The 22028-nt window shown below is 39.9% G+C and overlaps 1 protein-coding gene across 1 annotated transcript in view; it reads left to right on the top strand.

Moving 5' to 3' along the window:
- Positions 1-247: 247 nt before the first annotated feature.
- GABRB1 (gamma-aminobutyric acid type A receptor subunit beta1) overlaps positions 248-22028 on the top strand; it is a 331133-nt gene continuing 309352 nt past the window's right edge. The window contains exons 1-3 of the mRNA XM_031435095.2: positions 248-660; positions 826-917; positions 1358-1425. Coding sequence (XP_031290955.1) covers positions 581-660; positions 826-917; positions 1358-1425 — 240 coding nt within the window. The 5' untranslated portion in view covers positions 248-580. The remainder of the gene's footprint in view (positions 661-825; positions 918-1357; positions 1426-22028) is intronic.

Below are 22028 nucleotides of genomic sequence, written 5' to 3'. Positions count from 1 at the left end.
TCTCAAGGGGACCTGATTCTTGGAGTCCTCAAATACGTCCTGAGTTTCCTTCTTCTCCGACTTTCCCTCTCCACTCACTTCGTTCCCCCTGGTCCCCCCGCCCATCACATAAACACACAAACACAGGCAACCAGAGAACCGCCTCTCATCTAGACTCCCAGTTCTAAGACCACTGTGACTGTCAACAAAAGATACCAATCACAGGCAGCCTAAGCCAGATCCCTGGGAGTTGAGTTAAAAAAAAAAAAAAATCAGGTTGAAGGCAGAAGGGAAATGCACATAGCAACCTCCAATGCACAAAGATCCGTATATACACATACACGTAGGATCACGAGCAAGGAAACAGCAGGATATCCTTTACTACACGGAGGACGCGGCGCACCACAAACAGGAACTTTAAAGGGATTGAAATCTGTTGCCTGTTCCACTAGGAATATTGTTTGCAAGGCACAAGGTGTCTTTTGGTAGTGAGCACCCTCTGCGCATGCGCAGGTCCATTCGGGAATTACTGCCCTGCCGCCGACTAAGTTGCATTCCTTGAATCTTCGCAGAAAAGACAATTCTTTAATCAGAGTTAGTAATGTGGACAGTACAAAATCGAGAGAGTTTGGGGCTTCTCTCTTTCCCTGTGATGATTGCCATGGTCTGTTGTGCCCACAGGTGAGCTGCCGTTGTTGAATGTCTCTTTTTTTCTTGGTGTTTTTCTTCTTACATGCTTGCTGGATCATGTAGCTCATTATTTGGGGGGTAGGTGTGCCTGTCTATTTTTATGTCTGCTCGCAGTTTGTGCTCATTCTGAATACGGTCCCTACTTCTTCCCTTCAGCGCCAATGAGCCCAGCAACATGTCATACGTGAAAGAGACAGTGGACAGATTGCTCAAAGGATATGACATTCGCTTGCGGCCGGACTTTGGAGGTAATGCTTCATCTTTTTTTTTCAACCTGTAACGCATATCTAGTTCTTTCCTGTCAAAGATAAATGTCAAAAAAAAAAAAAAAGAAGAAGAAGAAGAAGCAGCAGCAGCATATAATTTTCGTAAGCTTGCACTACGCCCTAAGCTCTGGCCACACACAAACACACGCGCGCGCGCGCGCGCGCGCCGGACCCCTAGTCGCAGGTGGACGAAACCCCAGGCAGAGCTGACCTTCCCCCGGCCCGACACACCCTCTGCATAGTCACTGCATCACGCGTGTGCCCACACCTGTTTTCCCAGGCTGTCCCCTGCAAGGGGTTGGAAGGGTGGGGGTGGCGGAAGCCCATTCGGAATGTACTAAGCGCAGGGAAGCCCCCTGTCCCCTCCCCAGCTTGTCACCACTCTGAGATTATGTCCATAATGTGTTCCACCTCCCCGGCAGGGCCCCCTGTGGACGTCGGGATGAGGATCGATGTCGCCAGCATAGACATGGTCTCCGAAGTGAATATGGTGAGTGGCCTCCCGACTGGCCCCGCAGCCGGGTTTACGCAGATGCGAAACGGACGGGTCCCCGTGCCCTCTGCGTTTCATTGGCGGTCACCTCGCCCCGGCCCCGGGAGTCCCACTCCGCGCGCGCTCCCCTCTCTGGCACATATACTCTGCTGCCTGGTTTGTATTTTCGACACACACACGGGCTACTGCGGTGTTTCGGAGAAAACGTGCTCCGCACTATTTGGGGAAGGACGGGTGCCTGGCGCCGGGGGAGCGGGTGGGGCGGAGTCAGCGTTACTTTCGCAGGGTTTCCTTCCGTGTTGGACGCGCAGGGCACCATCTGCCGGCGGCCGGGCGGCCTGCACTTGGAGGGTCCCCCGACCGTGGTCCATTGCCGCCTCCTCGCCAGGCGCTGTCCCCGCAGCCCGACCCAGGGCCTGCCACCTAGCACCCAAGCACACAGTGTCCCCTCCCTCCTTCCAGGCTCTCGCACAGAGAGTGGCAGGAGCAACAGGCTGAGACAACAGCCCATTCCTGCCAGCTAATGCGAAAGAGCTCAAGCCAGCTTCTGGGGAGAGGCTTGTATTGTTCCCACGTCGGGGGTGATGAATTTGTCTCGCCGCATCTTGCGAATTGAAGTTGAAACGGAATGGGTCGAGTTTATTGCTTTGCTTTGCCTTAGAAACCTAAGCATGTGGAAAAAACCTAATGATCAAAGAGACCGTGGAAAGAGGGATTGGGGGGATGCGATATAACATAGCGCAATTCTTTCCTTTCAGAGAGTTAGTATTCTTTATTTCATTTTTTCCTCCTCCCTTTCCGAAGCTCTTGCAAAATGGATTGAAACCATAGCTGTCACTTTCTCTATTGGCTGTTTCCAACCACCGTGGGGTAGCAGTTTTCTAGTTGTTAAGAGTTTCTAACTGTTGCTTCTTGTAAGGCAGGGGGAAAAGCCTGTTGCTTTTCTAGAATCAACCACCCAGGGAACAGCTAGATCTGCGTGAGCAAAATGCCATTTTTATTACACTTCCGAAAAAAAAGATATTGTGGCAGCAGAAATTTAGACAGCCTGAATAATTTAAAGACTAAATCCTTTTGGGATTTTATCATTCCATAGCTGTAGAGGCTTTTGAATTGTCATTTCGTTTCATTTCTAGTCTGTCATTTTATTTTAACATGCTAAGGTTTAAGAACGTTTCTTCTTTTCAGGGAATGTCAGGGAAGAGATACATATATTTAAAATCTATTGAGTGGGATTAGAATAAAAAGTGTGACGATTAAATTTCTGTATTTGATAGTTATACCTTCTGCTTTAAATAGCTTATTTTAAATACGATTTTAAATTTATATTTAAATTTATACCTCTGATGGTGGTATTAGAAAACAATTTTGAAATATTACTGCATAATGAATATTTTCTGACTTGGAGAAGATTTTTAATAGACTCACTTATTTATAATATTCTGTTCATATACATGTCACTACCACAAAGCAACCCAAGATGCACTATTTGTAAACACTGGGGAATGTTATATGCACATATACAAAGTGTACCCAGTCCATGCCATTGCGACTGGATAAATTAGAGGAGGAATTAGTTTAACAAGTTGTTTGTATTATGTAGATAAATGATGATGGTATTTTCATTTTCAGTCATTTATTTTGGCACAGTGTTAAGTACCCACATAGATAATTTATAAAATAGGAGAAGATTCAGATAGCTCAAAAGGCAAACAGTGGTCTGCTTTTCAGTGCTTTTCAGAATTTTTAAAATGTGTAATTCTGCTTACTATATACAAACAACTTTTCAGTTTAAAAACAAAAACAAAACAAAACTGAATCGAATAGGGAAGTTGCTGTTTACCAAAACAACCACCACAACAAAAAAGCTCTGTATAACCAGTTGTTCAACTGAATTCATACAGAAGCTCAGAAAAATAAATTGAATTTAATTGCTGTGCCACTGGAAATAGCTGTTAAAGATAGAATAATACAATCTGCTTACTGCACCAAGTGTATATATGTACCTGATGTTTTAAAATAGTCACTCAACAGATAAACCTTTAAAAAATACATTCTATTAAATTACTCATTACCTTTCTACAATGGTGTTAAAGACATAATGGGAAAAAGAAACCACTGAACATTGAAAGGTAATAAACCTTGATTTATTTATTCTTTCTTGTTTCTCTTTTTAATGAAAGCTACCAACAAAACCTAAGGTTTATTTTTCCTTCTGTGATCTATGATAAAGCATTGAAATGCATAAATTGGAAATAACTCCAAAAAAATGGAAACAAAGACGAATTTTAGGATTAAACGTTGTATATAAACACAGTCTGGATAATTAGCCCTGGTTAGAATCATTGTCTACAATATACTTTGATTTTTTTAGATAATACAAGTCGGGTTGAAATGTCAATGGGAAATAAGACTTATTGCTTTAGTACTAAGCATTTTTTTCAGAACCCCAAAAGGCAGTAACTTCTAAGGTTATTTAACAGGAAATTTTCAACAAACTTAACAACAAATATGAATGAACATTGAATATAGTAAAAATAATTTTAAATAAAATCCAGATTAAAATCCTTTACTAAAACATTGCTCATTTTTATATATTTATTCATTACCATTATTACCCACCCATTTCCATTGCTGGGAAAATGACATATTTGTACATTATATTAATGGGTTTGAAAACTAGGTTGGTTAATTTTTGCTCTTTTCCTACACTATGCTAAATGAAATATAATTCCAGACTGGTTTCTAACATTGCCTATTTTAAAGACTAACATCACATGAAGAGTATTTTCTGATTCATGTTCTTCAGGATTTAAAATGTTTTTCCCAAATTTAAAAGAGAGAGAGAAAGAGAACTTTTGTAGTCAAAAACCTCTGCAACTATGACTTGTTAGTTCTGAGCAGTGAATGCAAAACCTCTGAAGAATAATTCTGATGCAGGAAAGAAGCTATACTTGGGAACAAGACTTTTCTTTCAAGCAATAATATTGATTAAATTTGGGAGAATTTTTCTTCTGGTCTCATGGGATGTATTGTGCCTGGGATAGCAACTGCATTCTGTTATTTTCTGAAGAGTCATCTTAACTACTTTCCTGTGATTTCTGTGTATTTTATTTATTTTTTGAGTTTATTTTTTATTGAAGTATAGTCGGTTTGCAATGTTGTGCCAATTTTTGCTGTATAGCATAGTGATTTGGAGATATATATACATATATGTATATATATATATGTATATATATCCCTTTTCATATTTTTTATTATAAGCTATTATAAAGTATTGAATATAGCTCCCTGTGCTATACAGTAAGACCTTGTTGTTTATCTATTTTATATATAGTAGTTAGTATCTGCAAATCCCAAACTCCCAATTTGTCCCTCCCCATCCCCTTTCCCCCTCAGTAACCGTAAGTTTGTTTCCTATGTCTGTGAGTCTGTGAGTCATATATTTCAAATTAAATCCTTCAGACTTTTCTTTTAGCAATTTCTGCTATGTATACCTACACACACACACACACACACATACACACACACACACACATACACACAAACAAGGTTGACTGAAAGCAACAGGAGGCAACTGGAGCAAAAGGGGACAATAGTCCCCAGAAATTGCCTTTAAGAAACCACTAACATCTGCTAATATAAGCCCAATAAAACATGATAATAGTAAGCAAGTCTTCTCTTAGAGTAGTAGATCGGGGAAGCAAGATATTAACTACTTGCAAATAAAAGGTTGCACTCTGGTATTTCAGATTCCAGTGACTAAATGTTGCTTCTTACTAAAGAGGCAGCTTTCAATCAGCAAGGAGGAGTTCCAACCACAGAGCTCTATTGTTCCTGATCTAAAGACGTGATGGTCTGAGTGGCCACCCTCAGAAACTCAGTCCTAACTCAAAGACTCAACCCAGGCTGTTCCCAGTAATGGATGGCTGTCATGTATCCATTATTTCCTTCCTTCATGCATGCATGGATACACTCTTACAGGCATTACAATTAACAACAAAACAACCCCCCCCCCAAAAACCTAAAATGAGACCATTTTCTAAATAATGCCTTAAAAAAGTACTTAATTTTACCAAATATCTACTATTGCTGTAATTTTAATATTTGATTCCAGAGGGTTTTGGTATACCCTTCAACTGTGTTTAATTACTACCACAAAACAGTAACCAGCTCTGAGAAATCTCCCTCCTCCATTTCTCTAAGTCAGTGTTTCTCATTCTTTAGTGTGTGCCTGAACCACTCTGGGATCTCAAAATGTTAAAACGCAGTGTCTGATTCAGAGGTCTGGGATGGGGTCTAACATTCTACGTTTCTAACAACTCTCAGGTGACGCTGACAGCTGGTATGTGGACAGCATTTTGAAAAGCAAGATAGAGGTACATTATTCTAAGATCTAGAGTTAATAGAAAATGGACTTTTTTTCTCTTAAATTTCTCTAAGAATGGTATTTTTCCAGGGTTTCAAATTAAGTTTCAAGTTAGTTTCCAGGTAGTTAAATAGGTAGCTGTGCTCAAAAGAGAAAATGAGTGTCGTTATTGATGACAAACAGCAGGACAAATACAGGAGCCTGGACGATAGGGCTTGACTTAGACTAATAAGCAGTCCTCCTAAGTGTGTCAATACTCGTGAGTCAGCCACCCTTAACTGATGGCTGTGCACATGTCGCCAAGCACAGTGACTTCGACAACACTGTTCTGCTGCTTTGGAGAACACCAATGACTTTTCTTCTTCACAATGAGAACACTGCACACTCTGTTTCCCCCCACTAGGAGCTTGCAGCAGCTTTGTAAAATAGCCTAAACACATTCTTGCTGCCTTCAGTATAAAATGATGGCAGCAAATTCTCTGAGGTTATAACAGAATTCCTTTGCAAATAGGGCAAATAGGTCAGTACCATTTAAAGGCACGAACAGATATCAGCTGTCAAAGATAAAAATACGTTTTTCTCTTATATGAGTAATCAACCAGGTCTCACTTTTGGGTGCTGGGTTACAATGTTATACTGTCTGGAGAAGCTAGGAGAGGAAAACTTTCCCTTTGCCTTTCAGTTTGGAGATAACAGAAAGACATTTTTATACTCTAAGCTGCATCGTAGCAAGCCTATCCAGATTTTTAAAGTTTCAGGTCACATTTGAAGACCTGTGTTCTTAGAATTACAAGTCCAGACTATGTAATAAAGTGTGTAACACAATGAAAATAAAGTGACATTTATTGAGCACATCCTATATATGAAGTATGACCATCAAACACTATGTTGGCTCATCTAAAGCTTCTCAATTATCATCTCCCATTACAGATAGAGAAACTGAGGTTGAGAGAGACTTAAGTTGTAAGAGATTAAAAAACTTATTTAGAATTTATGGATCTAGTAAATGGCACGACCAGGATTTGAATACAGGTAGCCTGACTCCTGAGTCTGGCTCCTATCTGAGAGACAAGTGAAAAAACATTCCTCGTATTTAGATTTGGGAACTTGAGTGAGTCACTTAACTTCTCCATGCTTCAGGTTTCCTCTTGTAAAATGAAGGTAAATGACATGATTGCTAAATCTCTTTCCAGTTCAAATATTCTACCATAGAAACTTAGGCTATTCAAGATTTTAGACTCTTTAATATCAAGTCTTCCTCTCCAAATTATTTTCCTGTTACAGTCTGCCTTATCCCATTTTATTCTCCAGTTAGAGATGTTTATCAACAAGCATTGATTGAATTCCCAGTGTGTGCAAACTCTGGTAGTCTCCTGGGACCACTGGAGTAATGATTGTGGGGCCTCCTGAATGATTATTTTAATTGATCTAGGCAATATCATCCATTTTTTTCCCTAGTTAAGCACATTCCCAAAGACAGCAACAAGAAATGCTGAATCAATGGTCTTCAGAATGAGACTTGACTGATGCCTGGTTTATATTATATTGAGAGTTGGAGGCAAGGCCAAATTGGAAATATCTCCATCTGATGTTGTCCATTATATTCAAAATGGGATCATTGGTCAACTATTGCAATAATTTGCAACTATCACAAACTAATGAATGTTTCAACACTTAATGTGAAACAAAAGGAAACCTGTATTTTCCAAAATCTGAGTATCCCAAAGGATTTACCCAATCCATGTAAAATCAGGTGGTTTGGGAGCAAGGAGTAAAGCCAAGGTGTTCATTTCAGTTTAACATCACTTAGTATCAACTCTGTAAATGTTTGGTGCTTTTTGTTCTGACAGACCCCCCAAAGTCTTAATGGCACCCTCAAGACACACATGAATGAAATCTTGCATTATCAGGGAAGGTACAACATTTCATAAGAAAAATAGATGGTATTAAATGTTTTCAATTGATTTGAGTTTCAGTAACACAAGTGACATATACCTGCTTGAGGACAGTAGGAAGATGAATGCAATATGCTTGCAGTTGATTAAGTGTTTCCCTCATGAACTTTTTCAGAGCAATGAATCCTACTTTTTGTAATACCAGGGTTGAGTTTCTGCATTTTAGAATATTTCTGTTTTCAGAAGATGATGCATTTCATGAAGTCTCTTGACTGCTGGTTGCTGAAGGAAGTTATAATCAGTAGCATATAAAGCATCTATTATTCAGCACTTGACAGAAATGCTCAAGAAAGGGTTTACAATTAATTGCTATCAATTTTGATAAGTTAGAAAGAAAAAGACTGGTCACAAAAAAGGAGGGAAAGATATATGGGCTTTCTTTAGTGAGCCCAACATCCCCTTCCTAGAATCCTCATAGTCCTCATTGCTTTTCTGCTAATAGTTTTTTCTGCTACCCCTCCATTAAGTGCCTAATGTATTTTCCCTCTTGCAAGCCCAATAAAATCCATCATCATATTGTATACTTAAGATTAAAGGACATTTTTCCAAGAGCATTCCTTCAGCCACTCTAGGGGGTAAAACAGATACCGTCTCTATCCTTATGGAGTTTATAGTCTTAAAAAAAATTTTAAATCTCTCTTCTTGAAGTAAAGATTTTTTTCCTTTTGGAAGATTTTGAAACACCCATTGTTAGCTTGATCCTGGAGTATTTTGGTTCAACACATACTTACTGAATATTTAGCCTTTTATGATGGCCTGAACTGCACACTAAGGATGGAAAAATGACTGACGAGTTCTATACATTCAAATATTTCACAGTGTAGAGGAGAATGCATAAACAAACAGCTATTTTTAAACAATGTGATTGGTGCTGTGATAGAAACATGCATGTCCAGCATCCTCCAGGAGCTCAGAGGAGTAGTTTCTAAGGCAAGGTGAAAGTTTAACGCTTGAGGCGAATCCTAGAGGAATGCTAGTTAGTACCATGTGTAGGCTGCAGATGGGAAAAAGAACCTTTCAAGCAACAGAAAGGGCATAAGCATTGGGAAGTGTGCCTGAAAACAGCATGGAGTGTTCTGGGAACTACAGATCATTCACTATTGTGAGGACTTAAAGGGCACAGGGAAGCTGGTCAAGAAATAAGACAGAATGCTAAAAGCAAGATGTAGGGCAATGTTATTGAATGTTCTCACTTGTGTAAAAGAAGCTTCTCTCTCTCTCTCTCTATGTGTGTGTGCGTATATATATATATATATATATATATATACGCACACACACACACACCCCACTTCTGGAAGCATACACAAGAAGTGAGTAACAGTGTAACAGTGCCTGTCTCTTGGAAGTGGTACCAGGACTAGGAGTATGACTTGGAGGGTTACTTACTGTTCTTTACATGCCCCTTTGAATTGTTTGATTTTTAAAAATCTTATCCATGTTTTCCATTTTCACTTTAAAAAGACACACACACTCCCTCACAGACACACATAGAGAGACAGAAACAGAGAGACAGAATTCAGTGATGCTGGAATGTGTATGCCAAGAAAATGAATCCTAATCCTGAAACACAGAACACCTGCTACAGGGTTTAACAAGAGCTATGTTTTGCATTTCAGATACATCATTTTGGTAGCTATGTCGAGGATGAAGTAGAAAAGGCTAAAGCTGGGGCTACCGTTCCTAGTTAAGAAGCATTAGAGGGTATTTCAAAGTTCAATTGAGAGGTGATAAATGCCTGAAGCATGGTATGAAAAGGAATGAAAAAAGATATTCAAACAGAGGCAAATCAGAGGGATTTTGTAGTTAGAAGTTGGAATTTGAGAGGCAGTGATCATAGGATGCCCTATGGTGTTCCACCATCTGCCCAGGGAGGGAAACAGGAAAAGAAGACCAACCATCCTGTTCACCACTGAAATAGATATGCTTTCTGAATTAAAAAAATAAAAACTGTTGGAGAATACTGTCATCAGGTACTTGTGGGAACACTGAAGTAAAATATGGAGGTTGGAACGATCCTGGAAAAGATTAGTGCCTTGGTGATCCTTCTAGTTCTGTTCACAAATAAGGCAGTTTCTACAGGGAGAAATTCTGGGCCCATAAATGTGGTGGCTGAAATGAGCTGGTTAGAGATTTGGAGAAAGGGTGCTGGCCAAAGACAGAGAATGGAGTTCAGTCAACTGTAATCTGCAACAATGTTGTTCTTTATCTAGGAGGACCTAGACCCTGATAAGATTTAGAACCTACTTTTCAAATTCTCCAAGACAAGGGATCTTTGTAACTCTGTTTCAGTTGCTTTTATAAAACCACATAAGTGGGGGAAAAAAGGATGTGTGCGGAACCCACTTACACAGCATCTGCTCTCTTCTCCATCGCAGCCCGAAAATGATTCAGAGTCCTTCTGGAACATCGTGTTTTCCATGTGAAATCACATGACAGCAGCATGAGTTCTTGTAACAAGTGTGTTAGGTAGCTGTTAGCAATCAGCTACTCCATCCTGACCTCCAGCGGAAAATAGTATGAGATAAGGTCCTTCAGATACAACAGAAAAGTTAGAGGCCAGACGCATTTTTCCTGATGCTGAATGGATTAATCAGGGAGGTTGCTAGGAGTGAATCCTGTTTGAATGAGAGGGGTTTTTTTGGGATTCTTCCTGAAGGCGGGGGAATAGATTTGTTGAAAGTTCAGGGTCCCTGCCTACTCTAACCCTTGTGACTCGTAGGGAGGTTTTTTCTTCTGATCTATTATTTTTGAGAGAATGATATACAATTCTCTAGTCAAGAGAAACAGCTTTGTGGTTTCCATAGAGACGGTTCAGTGACATTTATTTGAAATCCTACCTGTGCCTAGAACATTCTCTCATGTCGGAGGCCATCATTTCTCCCTCCCACCTCCTGCAATCCCTCTCCCACTCAGATGCATCTGGATCTACTTCAAAACCCACAGAACTTTCTGTAGCCACACTGAAGAGAAATCTGCTGGAGGAATAATGCATAAGGCATATAAACAAATCAAGACTCTGAAAAGACAAAAGACCCAATATAACACAATGATCTTTCATTCCTATAAGGTTTCTATTAACCTTGTCTTCCATCCCCTCCCCCACCCCCAGCACTATGTAAGCTCCAGGAAGTTTAGGATTATATTCTTTAAGCTTTCTGTGTAGCTCCTAGCATATTATAAGGGCTTAATAACATTTATTAGGATTATAAAAGAATTTTTCTAGCCATAAAAAGGTGTTAGTAATAATGGCATTTAAATTTTTTAATTCAGAAATTAATAGTTTCTCGGTTGGGTCTACCTTATACCATCAAATGTAATTTTCTTTCATGATGATCATGAATCATAAGCTGTTTCCATAGAAACAGCTTTATCACATGACACAACCAGTTTCACAGACACAAAACCCCTTCATGACAAATATCAACGTGCATATGTTTATGTATATATATGCATATTTTGTATATATAACTCTTCATCTTTAAAAATTACTGAATTCTTTTAATTTTCAAAGTGTCCTCTGTATGTTGGTGCCTGGACTATCAGGATTTCTAGAAACATTTAAAAAATTACTAGAGAATAACTTAATTGATTGATGACTACAAAGTGAATGACGTTTAAAAATAAGGAGAGTCAAACATAAGAGGCATATGAAAGTGGCTCCTCAGTCATCAGGAATGGTTGAAGTAAAGTAGATTTTTAAAAGATAACCAAGGAACTTTATCAAATTTGAAAATGTAAAGGAAATAATATGTCTAATCCAGAAATATATATATTATCTATGTATGTGATGTCTTTTTATATCTGTCTATGTCTATCTACCTAGTTATTTTGCTGTAATTGTATCCTTACTACTGTGTGGTATGTTTACTTGCAAACGTCAACTTTTGTCTGAAACCTCCACATCCACGCAGTAATCTGTCATAACCAGTCAATGTGTTAAATCAACTACCACATTAAGTGGAGATAAGAGATCCCTTCCACCGACATCACCACCTCACTGCCCACCCCACCCCCAGCGTGTGCGTCCACGCTCGCGCCCGCGCGCACACACACACACACACACAGACAACTCAGCACATCCAAAAGAAACGACCAAGCCAACAAAAATCCTAGTTCAAACAGACTGTGGAGTTGAGGCTGATGAGAGGAGATGAAGAAGATTCACTAGTAAGGTTAATGCTGATTAATTGGAGGCTGTTGGCTAAATGTGGTGACAACTGATTTTCAGACGTTTTGAAGTTGGGACCAGGAAGAGGAGGTGAACATGCCTGGGTTCAAAATCACTGTCATAGAACATAAGTACATATTGGTGAATTGTTTTTGCATTGTTACCATGCAGATTTTCCACATGCTAAAGCATGTACACTTTTGGTTCCACAAAATGATAGGTGAAGCCCAAACTCAAACAAAGCAAATGCCATCCAATGCTATTCAATCTCACTGAGTGGAGGTTGGCTTTTGATGGAAACACCAGTCATTTTTAGGAGTGTGGGTAGGAAGCATCTACATTCCTAAAGGTGACCTCAGATGCTACCAGCTTGAAATGCCAGCATCAGATCTTGATATCTTCTGCTTTGACTCCTGCTGAAATGCAAACAACCCTGAAAGAGGCAATTATAATGCTAGTCTTTAATTCTTGTGTTTATACCAGTGTGTGAATGGATGGTTGAATGAGAGGACAGGTTTGCTTAAGAGACAGAGATTAGAAAAGGACATGAGGAAAGTGAGGAAACGGAAGTTATTCATACTTTCCCCCAGAATCAGCAGTTTCCTGACTTTGGCAACCAATATGAAACAGCTCAAAACAGGGGCTGCAGGGTGCTGAGACAGCATTTGTGTTGTCCACACTGGTCCCCTGCACTTGAAAAGCATTTTGCTTGATCTGACAGTGATGCCCCATATTTTGCAGCCCAGGATGTGAAATCAACAAATTCACCTCCGTTCTCTGGAGACATAGTGGCCAGGCTGACGGCCAGGTGACAATAACATCCTATAGTTCTAATAACCTGATGAACCTCATTGTTAAAATCAGTGTCTAGCGGGCAAAACCCTGGCAGTTTTTTTCAAGTCCTAACACTCTCCATCTGGTATATATAATTTTGGTTTTTCTCCTTAAGTACATTCCCTTGAATGTGCTTCTGTCAAGTCATTTTTGAATAATTTTAAATCACTTTAAAATGTCAGGATGATGTGGTACCCTAATTTATACTCTCAAGTATGAATCCCGTGACTTACTTCAGCCCTTTGATTCTCAGTTCCATATAAAATGGAAATAATAATTTCTGCTCTACTTATTTCAGGGAGCACTGAGAATCAAAAGAGATAAATCATGTACAAATATATGCTCTGTATATGTGATGTATAAACTGTACATTGCTATATGAATGTTAAGTACTGGGGTTTTTATTATTTTACTATTATCTCCCAAACTTGTAAAGAATTTCTCCCTCTTCAATGCCAGGACATCAGGAATAACATTAATTCACATCCTGCCTAATAAAATATAATAATATTTTTGTTCAATACTGGGATTTTCATCATGTAGTTGAAATTCACAGTACTGCTAATTGTGGAACTATTCTGTGACATCCGACTGCAGAAATGGAAAGAGTTTCCCACACCTTTCCTCCTGATCATTTGCTCTTGGTTCTCACTCTAACACTGCTCAAATTTAAAAGTTTCAATCTGTATATGGTCATATTTTGTGTTATTCCTTGGTATATGAAGGAAGTTGGATATGTTGTTTTCCATGGGCTTACCAAAGGACTAAGGCTCTGGAGTTGCCTTCTGGTTTTAATTATAACTCCTCAACTTACAGGCTCTGTTACCTTGCCATTAATTAACTCTAGAGTAATCATATAATTTATTGTCCAAACATGAACTTTTGAAAATGAAAGGGAATACTATTACTATTACCCAGGTCAAGAGATATAAACCAACACTATCCTGTCAAAGTCAGGATTTGTGATCACCCTATGCCACTCAAAGCCTGAATTTCTCCATCTTTAAAATGAGGGTAAACTATACTTTCTTCATAGTTCACTGAAGGCTTGATGAGATAATGTGTTGCCTGACTTGGGGAAAATATCAGTTATTTACTACCATCTCCTCCTCCTCCTCCTTCTTGCACATACTGTGTATCTATCAGGCACTGCTATGAGTGCTTTATATGAATGTCAACAATAGAATTAGGTAGAGTGGACAAGATAGCCTCATAAGAATTTTTATACCAGAGTTTGAGAAGAACAAATAAAAACATCATCTGTCAGCTCATCTTTGCTTACTGAGAGCTTTACAGGAACAAAGAGACTTGCTATGAATTGGGAAGTGTTAGTAAAAGTGGTAGGATTTACTTTATTCCTTCAAGGAACGGCCAAGAATCTCACTGAGAAGCTAAGTTATTAAGAGATAACGATGTTCGTGGGGTCCCACTTGACCCCAAGCAACACTAAAAAAAGGACTCATAACATGACAGAGAATGTACAACCAAGCTGAGCTGTTCAAGAGGGCAATAATCTAAGTGGGAAGGATATGCCAGGCAGGGCAAATAGCAGTAAAACGTTTGTAGATACAGTATTACCAAGGCTTCTAGTTTTAATTACGGCTCCTCAGATATGAATCTTAAGGCCTAGAAAACTATCTTGGAGTCTTAGTAATAATAATAACACTTACTGAGTACTTCTACACAGCAGGAACCATTCTAAATACATTACAAATATTAACCCACTTAATCGGTATGTATCATTATTATCTCTATTTTACAGATAAGGAAACTGAGGCATGGAAAAGATAAGAAACTTGCCCAAAGTTACACAACTAGTAAGTGATAGAGTTGTGATTTGCACCCAGATAGATTGACTTCACAGTCTATGTATGGCCCCTAAATCAATTAGCTCATAAAACATCATTACTTCTAACAACGTTTAAACAAAAAGAGGTTTCAAAAATTAGGAAATGTTATTAATTCTTAACAAAATGGGTCTTAGGGTGAAATGCATTAGCAATTAATATTATTTAGCCCAGCGTTAAACTTTGTAGAGATTAAGGAATAGTTTGATTAATGTCTTCAGGTTTATAAAAAGGTTTGATCTATTCACTGATCTAAGTCACATTTGACTTATTTGCATGCAAGGTGTTACTTAATGTGCTGTGTCAGGTACTTATTGAAAATAGGAAGAGAGAATGGATTTTGTGCCCCTTGTGAGAGAATTCTTAACTTGAAGAAAGAAGCAAAGTTTAGATTGGACATAAGGAAGAACATCTTGACTGTAACGAGTGAGAAGATGCTGAAAGCAGCTACGAAGAGTATCTGGGAAGTGCCCATCCTTAGAAAGCTGCAGAACAAGAAGAGATAATTATATCTGTCCTAGTTGGCTTATCTGGCTCTTCTATCCAAAGGCAGGAGAGTGACAAGAGAAAGAACATTTCTTTAAGACCCTTCACAACTAAGAAGTTTGAACTTCTAAGACTTTTTCTTGATCTTTACAGATGATCCATTGTAAGATCGCCAAAAATCCCCACATTTGATCACTTTTAGAGTACATATAATTCAAGCAGAAGATTACAACCACACATTTAGAGGCAGTTACAGGGTACTTGGCTAGGCTGTCATTAATTCAGTAGCTCTTTCTGGAACAACTAACTTACTGACCTTACAGTGCATACTACTCAAACTTGTATCTCAGAAAAAGTTGCCATGTCACTTACCTTCCTGGTAGTTAATGAAGAGGAGATTTAGGAGACATTAAATCCTCAAATGCCAAGGGTCTTCTGTAATGAGAGTATCTTGAAGACTGTGCCTGATAAGTGTTCTTTTGCACAGGACAGAATAAAATCATGTTGAATTGAATTTAAAAATAATGCATTCAATTTTAGTCTGTGTATACTTTAGTATTTAGTACAGGGAAAAAGACAACCCTTAATGTTAAGAATAGAAATAGTTATTAAAATATAATGAATATGTACTATGTATCAGGTACCAAAATAAATACTTGACATCAGTTTTTACAAGATCTACCTGAGATAGGAACATTTAATATCCCTATTTCTCAGGTGGAGAACTGAGTCCAGGAAAGCTGATCTGTGATGGAGTTGTGTTTAAAGCTCAGGACTGGTTGTCTTCAGAGCCAGATATCTAACCCCCTCTTTTGGGTCCTGGGACCCAATTCCAATGTGTGTGGAGGAGCTGGGAGGTTGCCCACACATACTATAAACATTCTCTGGATGCCGGCTTAGGGCCCTACAATACAACTCAATTCTGATACCATCTATCCAGAGATAACATCAGGGTCCTCAAGGGTTAATTCCGTAAGGGTTCATTCCTACAAGACTGTCCCCTTTCCACTTCAGATGCCAGTTGCAAGACCAGGTTTTTACTTGTACTTGTAACTAACTGGTTCTAAATCAGAGGTTCCCACAACATCCTCCTTAGGTTTGATTTTTTTTTTTTTTTTTCTTGCTAAAGCAGCTCACAGATCCCAGAGAAGAACTTTACTTACTAGAGCACCATTTATTACAAAAGGAAATAACTCAGGAGCAGCAAGATGGAAGAGATGCAGAGTGGGAGGTATGGGGAAAGGGCCCAGAGTTCCCATGCTCTCTCCAGGGGCACCACTCTCTCCAATTTCCATGTATTTGCCAACTGGAAGCTTTGATCCCTGTTTTTTGGGGATCTTTACTGAAACTTCATTATACAGGCAGGTGTGATTAAATCATCGGCCACTGTAGCTGGAACTCAATCTCCAGCCCCTCTCCCCTCCCTGGAGGTCAGGGGATGGGAGGAGAAATTCCAATCCTCTAATCATGTGGTTGGCTGTGCTGGCAATAGGCCCTGATCTTTTGGCGCTTTCCAGAAGTCTCCTCATTAACATAACAAGAGGCACTTCTCTTGCTCTCTGCACTTAGGAAATCCGAAGGATTTTTATGAGCTCTTTGCCAAAAGCTGAAGGGCTGGGGAGCAGGAAGACCAGACACATATTTCTTATTACAAATCAGTGTCACACTCCCCTTCTCATTGTATCCAACAATCATTGATTTTCAATTCAGAATTCATCCTGGTCTGAATTGTGCTCTTAGAAATAGATCTTTTATTTCTCTAAGTGAAGGGTCAGGCAGAATCCCATCCAGAAGAACCCAGTTTTGAATTTCAAGCCTCAAAGTAAGTGTAAGCCTAAAGAGTAGGCGGTGTTCTTGCCCCAGTTCAGCGGGATTCCTTCCCTGGACAGAACCTTACCTCTTAATCTTTTCATGATGGAAGACTTTAAAAAAAAAAAAGACTCTGACCAGAGGAGAGGGTTGTTGGGTAGGAGCCCAGGTTCCGGTGTCTTCCTCTGTTGCCATCCTGGTCATGGTCCACACAACAGACAACACGGTCTTTTTCCTGTCAGGTTTCCTTCAAGGGTCACTTGTTTGTTTGAGTCCAAGATGTAGACTCAGAAAATCTAAAATTGTTATTTTTCAATTCGCAAGATTTCCTGCCAGTGGAAAGAACCGCTCTAACAGGATTCTCTAACAGGGGCAGGTATCAACCACAGGAGGGGAAAACATGCCCATGGGGAGGGGACAGATGCTAAGCAGACCAGCCAGTTCTGGGTGGGGAAGTCAGAAAAGGCTCAGGTATATTTAGCTCTTCTTATTTTTCTGACTGAACGCTGAGAGAGAAATCAAACAGGAATATGTAAAGGTCAGATCATTTCATCACTGTCCTTTCAGAACTGGGAAATTACATTATGGAATGCAGATGGCATCTTGAGGTTAAAATAGCAACTTATTATTACCACATAGCTTACAGGAGATAGTTTTCATTTTTCTGCCTCCTGGAGGAATATACAGTTAAAACACATTGATTTTAAAAATTAAATACATGTATTTAAAAAAAACAAAAACTTTAAAATCTCTGTTTCTCTCGGTGTGGTTGAAATGATGGCAATGAAAATATAACGATCACTTCATTTGCTCTTACCGAAATAATAACTGAAGAATTTGCTGCCGAAGAACAGTATATTTATAAAGTAAAAGACATTGACAGAACATGGTTTAAGGCAAAACAAGTTGCTTGAAATAAACTGTCTTTCTGTATTTCAAAAATGCAAAGTTAGGCTATTGGGGAGACCACTACATTCTGCTAAAGCCCTCATGGGTTTTCACCTTTACTTTTTTTTTTTTTGGTACTAAATAAGGAACAGTACTGCTACCCACCAACATAGATCTTGTCTCTTTTGTTCATCCCTCACAGCTAAAGAATAATCTGTGCTCTTATATCTCAGTGGGGAGTTTAGCAAGGACACAGTTCACTGTGTCTGTGCTGTCTGTCACTGAGGAGTGTGGTCGCGCACAGGTGCAGGCCCACACAGGGCGGATCAAGTCAGAACTTCATTCCCTTTGGTTCAAGGATAATACATAGTTCCCGATATCTGGGGTAGAGGGGAGTCGGGGTGGGGGAGGTGGATGCAGCACAAAGTGGGCTTCAGGAGAAGTTGTAATTTTAGGCATCATGTGTTGTGGTTTTACCTAAGATCTGAAAATATCAGAATGGCTTTCATAATTGAAATCATCAGATCAGTACCTTATTTTGTGACTTCTCAACCCATTTAACTCCTGATTTTATTGGACAGTTAGTAGAAAAGAAAAATTCATGTCAGCCAGTAAAGATATGTATTTTTAAAAAGATGCTAGTTAGAAATCCCCAAGAAGTGTGTTTGTTTGTTTGTTTGGGAAATTCCAGATACAAAGGGAAAGACAAAGGCCAATACAAACAGTTCAGAAAAGCAAAGAATAATTTTCATGATATTTAATTTAAATGTCATAAAAATTTAAATTTTGATGAAGAATCTGTAGGTACCTACTTATCATCACTGTTGGACAGCTGCTTTGGAAATGCCTTGCTATAAGTAGATATTCAGCACTGAAAGAAAGACTATTTTCCCCCAAATTGCCTCCTTAACATTCCGGAGCAAATTAACAACAACATGCTGTTCTATTTCCTGACACCTCACATTCTTTGCTCCTCAGTATACATGAAAGAAGTAAACACTTCCATCACAAACTCAGTCTCAATTTCATTGATAATTCCTCTTTCTTCTCTCATCTTTTCACCCTCTTTTTCCCTAGGTTTCCCTAATTTAGTAGTTAATGGAGACTCCTCTGGCCACCATCTGTTCTGGAAAAGCAGCATGGTGGAAAGTGTGTGGGTTGTTAGTTGGCCCACCCTGGGTTGTGGCTCTGTCCTTGTGGGTGCTCTCTCTCTTAATATCCTTGTCTCTGATGCTGGGGCAAGAAAAAAAAAAATGCCATTCATACTCATCAAGCTTTCTTCTTCTCTTTAGGGAAGGAGATATTGTTTATGTAAATAGGAAAACAAATCTTTGGGCTGCCCTTTCCAGTGGCTGAGAATGGCAGGGAGGAAGGAAGAACGGGAAGATTGGCATTTCAAAGACTACCAATTACTCTGTAGTACTGGATTGTAAGACCCAGAATATCTGTCTCTTCATTTAAGGGAAATGTTAATAAACTTCTAGGAATATAAAATATGTCTAGGTTTAAGAAGGGGAAAAGTGTTAAAATTCTCTAAGCAATAAATGATACAAAGGGGGTTGAGGACAGAATAGTGCGTGGAGGACCATGGTGAACAGGAAGAACAACCAAAAATGCTAAGAAACTGGAAAAGAAGTTAAAGTTCTCAGCAAATAGTTCCTAATGTTGGGGTGGCTGAGGGACTCAAAAACAGAGATTTCATTATTCGATACTATGTGATTTTTCATTGCTGTGATATAAAACATTATTGCTTCTCCACTTCTTCAAAAAAGTCTATTATTGCACAAACGCTTTGTTGGAGGGATTTGAGGTGCTGGGTTCCACATGTGGGTCAGCGCGGAGTACAGGGAAGAGAGTTGTCATATACTTCAGACCAGAGTGAGAATAAGAGCTCAGAAGAAACTAGAAATCAGAGCCAGAGTTGACTGTAAAAATGTGTCTGGACATGCACAAAAATCCCAGGGAAACACTGGACTTTTAATAGTACAAGGATTAAGGGCGTGGGTTAATTAATTTCAGTCTCAAAGGATGCCCGCTGACGTCTAGCTATACATAAAATGTCATTAAAACGACCATACAGGAAGCAGAAAACCTGGCGCCTGGCAGGTACTGAATGAACCTGAGTCCCCCGTCCTTTCACAGAAACAGTATGGCGGCCATGCCACTATAGGGGAGGAATGGGGGAGACAGGACCTGAGGGCACAGAAACACACGAGGGTGGTAGTAAGTCACGCTCATTGTTTGCTCCCCTGGTTTCCTACCTGATCTCCCACGGAGGCTGCAAACTCGTGAGTGGATACTGAGGTGCTTACTCAGATAGGGGGCTGCAGGGGTAGGGAGAGGGCATCTAGCAATTCAGACCCTGTAGCACATGCACAATTACTTAAAAGCATATGGACCACCAACTTAAAACTGTTTTGCGCAGACTCAGAAGCACAGAGCTCCTCTGGCCACAGTGCGCCTTACCCCTGATGCTGTGGCCCTTTAAGTACTAGAGGGGGTGAAGCCCAAGAATTCCGAACCCATGCTTTGAACTCATCAGAGGCACCTGGCCTGTTGCTGGCCTCCTGCCGGCTCTGCTGACTCTTCTGTCTGTATTCCACGCTTTCTAACCTTCTGTTCAGTTCTCTCAGTTCCCTCCCTGACTTTCTTGCAGCATTATGAATCTTCCTGTCAATGCAGCTATCCCTCCATGGATTAGCTTCCAAAGCACTCAGTGGATGTAAATACCGTGTGACTGAAATCAGCTATCCTGGTGGAAACAGAGAGCAGGTGCCCTGTGCCACCTTTGTTCCTGAGCATTGAAGCTCCTAGTCAGACATACTCCGTTTGGCAAACTGTTCAGGTTAAAATAACTGGGTAGTCCATTAGGGGATAGGCATGTTGACAGGAAGATTCATAATGTTAAGATAAATCCAGGGAGGTAAATGAGAGAACTAGACAGAACACTTCCATACGTGAACTAAATTGAGATGTCCAGAGAAGGCCAAAGAAGAGCGGGGGAGGAAGGCAGTAGAGGGGAGAGAGAGAGAGGGAAATTTGGGAGAAAGGTGAGTTTAGTGGGTGCAGTTAACTCTGATGGAAATCAGAGGTGAAATTAGAATATAAAACAATAAAAAAGGGAGAAGTAAGATGTCACTCTGTTGCAAGTGGGGTTCCCCTGAAACAATGAGACAGAAATTTCTGTTTCCTGGGATGTATCAAAGAGTAGCTCCTGTCCGGGAGTGAGGGCAGCAGCACTGGGCAAAGGGAGAGGTGAAATTTTGGTGAAGTTGAATTAAAATGTAGTTGCTACAGATGCATAATTAACCCCAAGGAGAACTGTGGAGCTAGAATGACCCTTCAGAATGATTTGGAATTGAGGCTTATGGCTTGGGTCTTCATACCCCACCTCTAGCCACCCACTCCAACATCAACTAGCCGTATGACGTGGGCTGTCCCTGAGAAAGAGGTGTGACATGAGAGGGGACTTTCTCCAGCCAGGACATTCCTGGTGAGAATCTCAGCTGGCATACATCAGCCACCACTCCTGGCAGCTGGAGGAAGGAGTGGCTCAGTCCTAAGAGGGATGTAAGATCTGGACTGGGCCTCACAGTATCTCTCTCACAGCCCTGGACTCAGAACACAGCTGAAAAGGCTGACCTGAAGTGAATTTCCCCCAGAAGCTCTGTGGAATGTAGTCTCTTTACTATTCACTGACATTTCATGTGCATTGGTCTTGTCTCTTACCTAAACTCTAAACATTCTGAGTACCAGCTTCACATTCCACATATTTTTTGATTCCTCAATAATTTCTTTAGCAGAGCAATTGTCTCAATCTAAGATTAATGGGAAAACAAGCCCGTTGCCTGTGGTAATTGACACTGAAGTAACAAAACAAATTCTTTCCTCCATATTTTGGAGAAAATAAAATTGACCTTTCAATTTTTTTTTCCTGTCATATATGCATATAAATGTCTCCAGAGTGAACTGGTTATGATACACTGTAACAGTTACAAGCAGTCCTATATCTTGAAAACTCAAAAGACAAGGCAGGGGAGACCCGGAGAACGTAGGTGTGAAAGTGAGTCTATGTCATTCAGTGGAAAGGGCACTTGACCAGAGTCTGAAGACGGGCTTCTGTTTTTTGCTGGTCTGTTGCCTGCCACATCATCTTGAGAAAAGTCAGTTGAACCCTCTTTTTCCTTGTAATGATTAGGCATAATGTTGTCTGCTTTCCCTTCTTGAAGAGCAGTCGGTGTTGG

The sequence above is a fragment of the Camelus dromedarius genome, chromosome 1 (assembly GCF_036321535.1).
Source record: "Camelus dromedarius isolate mCamDro1 chromosome 1, mCamDro1.pat, whole genome shotgun sequence".
Lineage (NCBI taxonomy): Eukaryota > Metazoa > Chordata > Mammalia > Artiodactyla > Camelidae > Camelus > Camelus dromedarius.
Note: the sequence above shows the minus strand (reverse complement) of the source record. Positions and strands in the feature narration are given on the sequence as shown.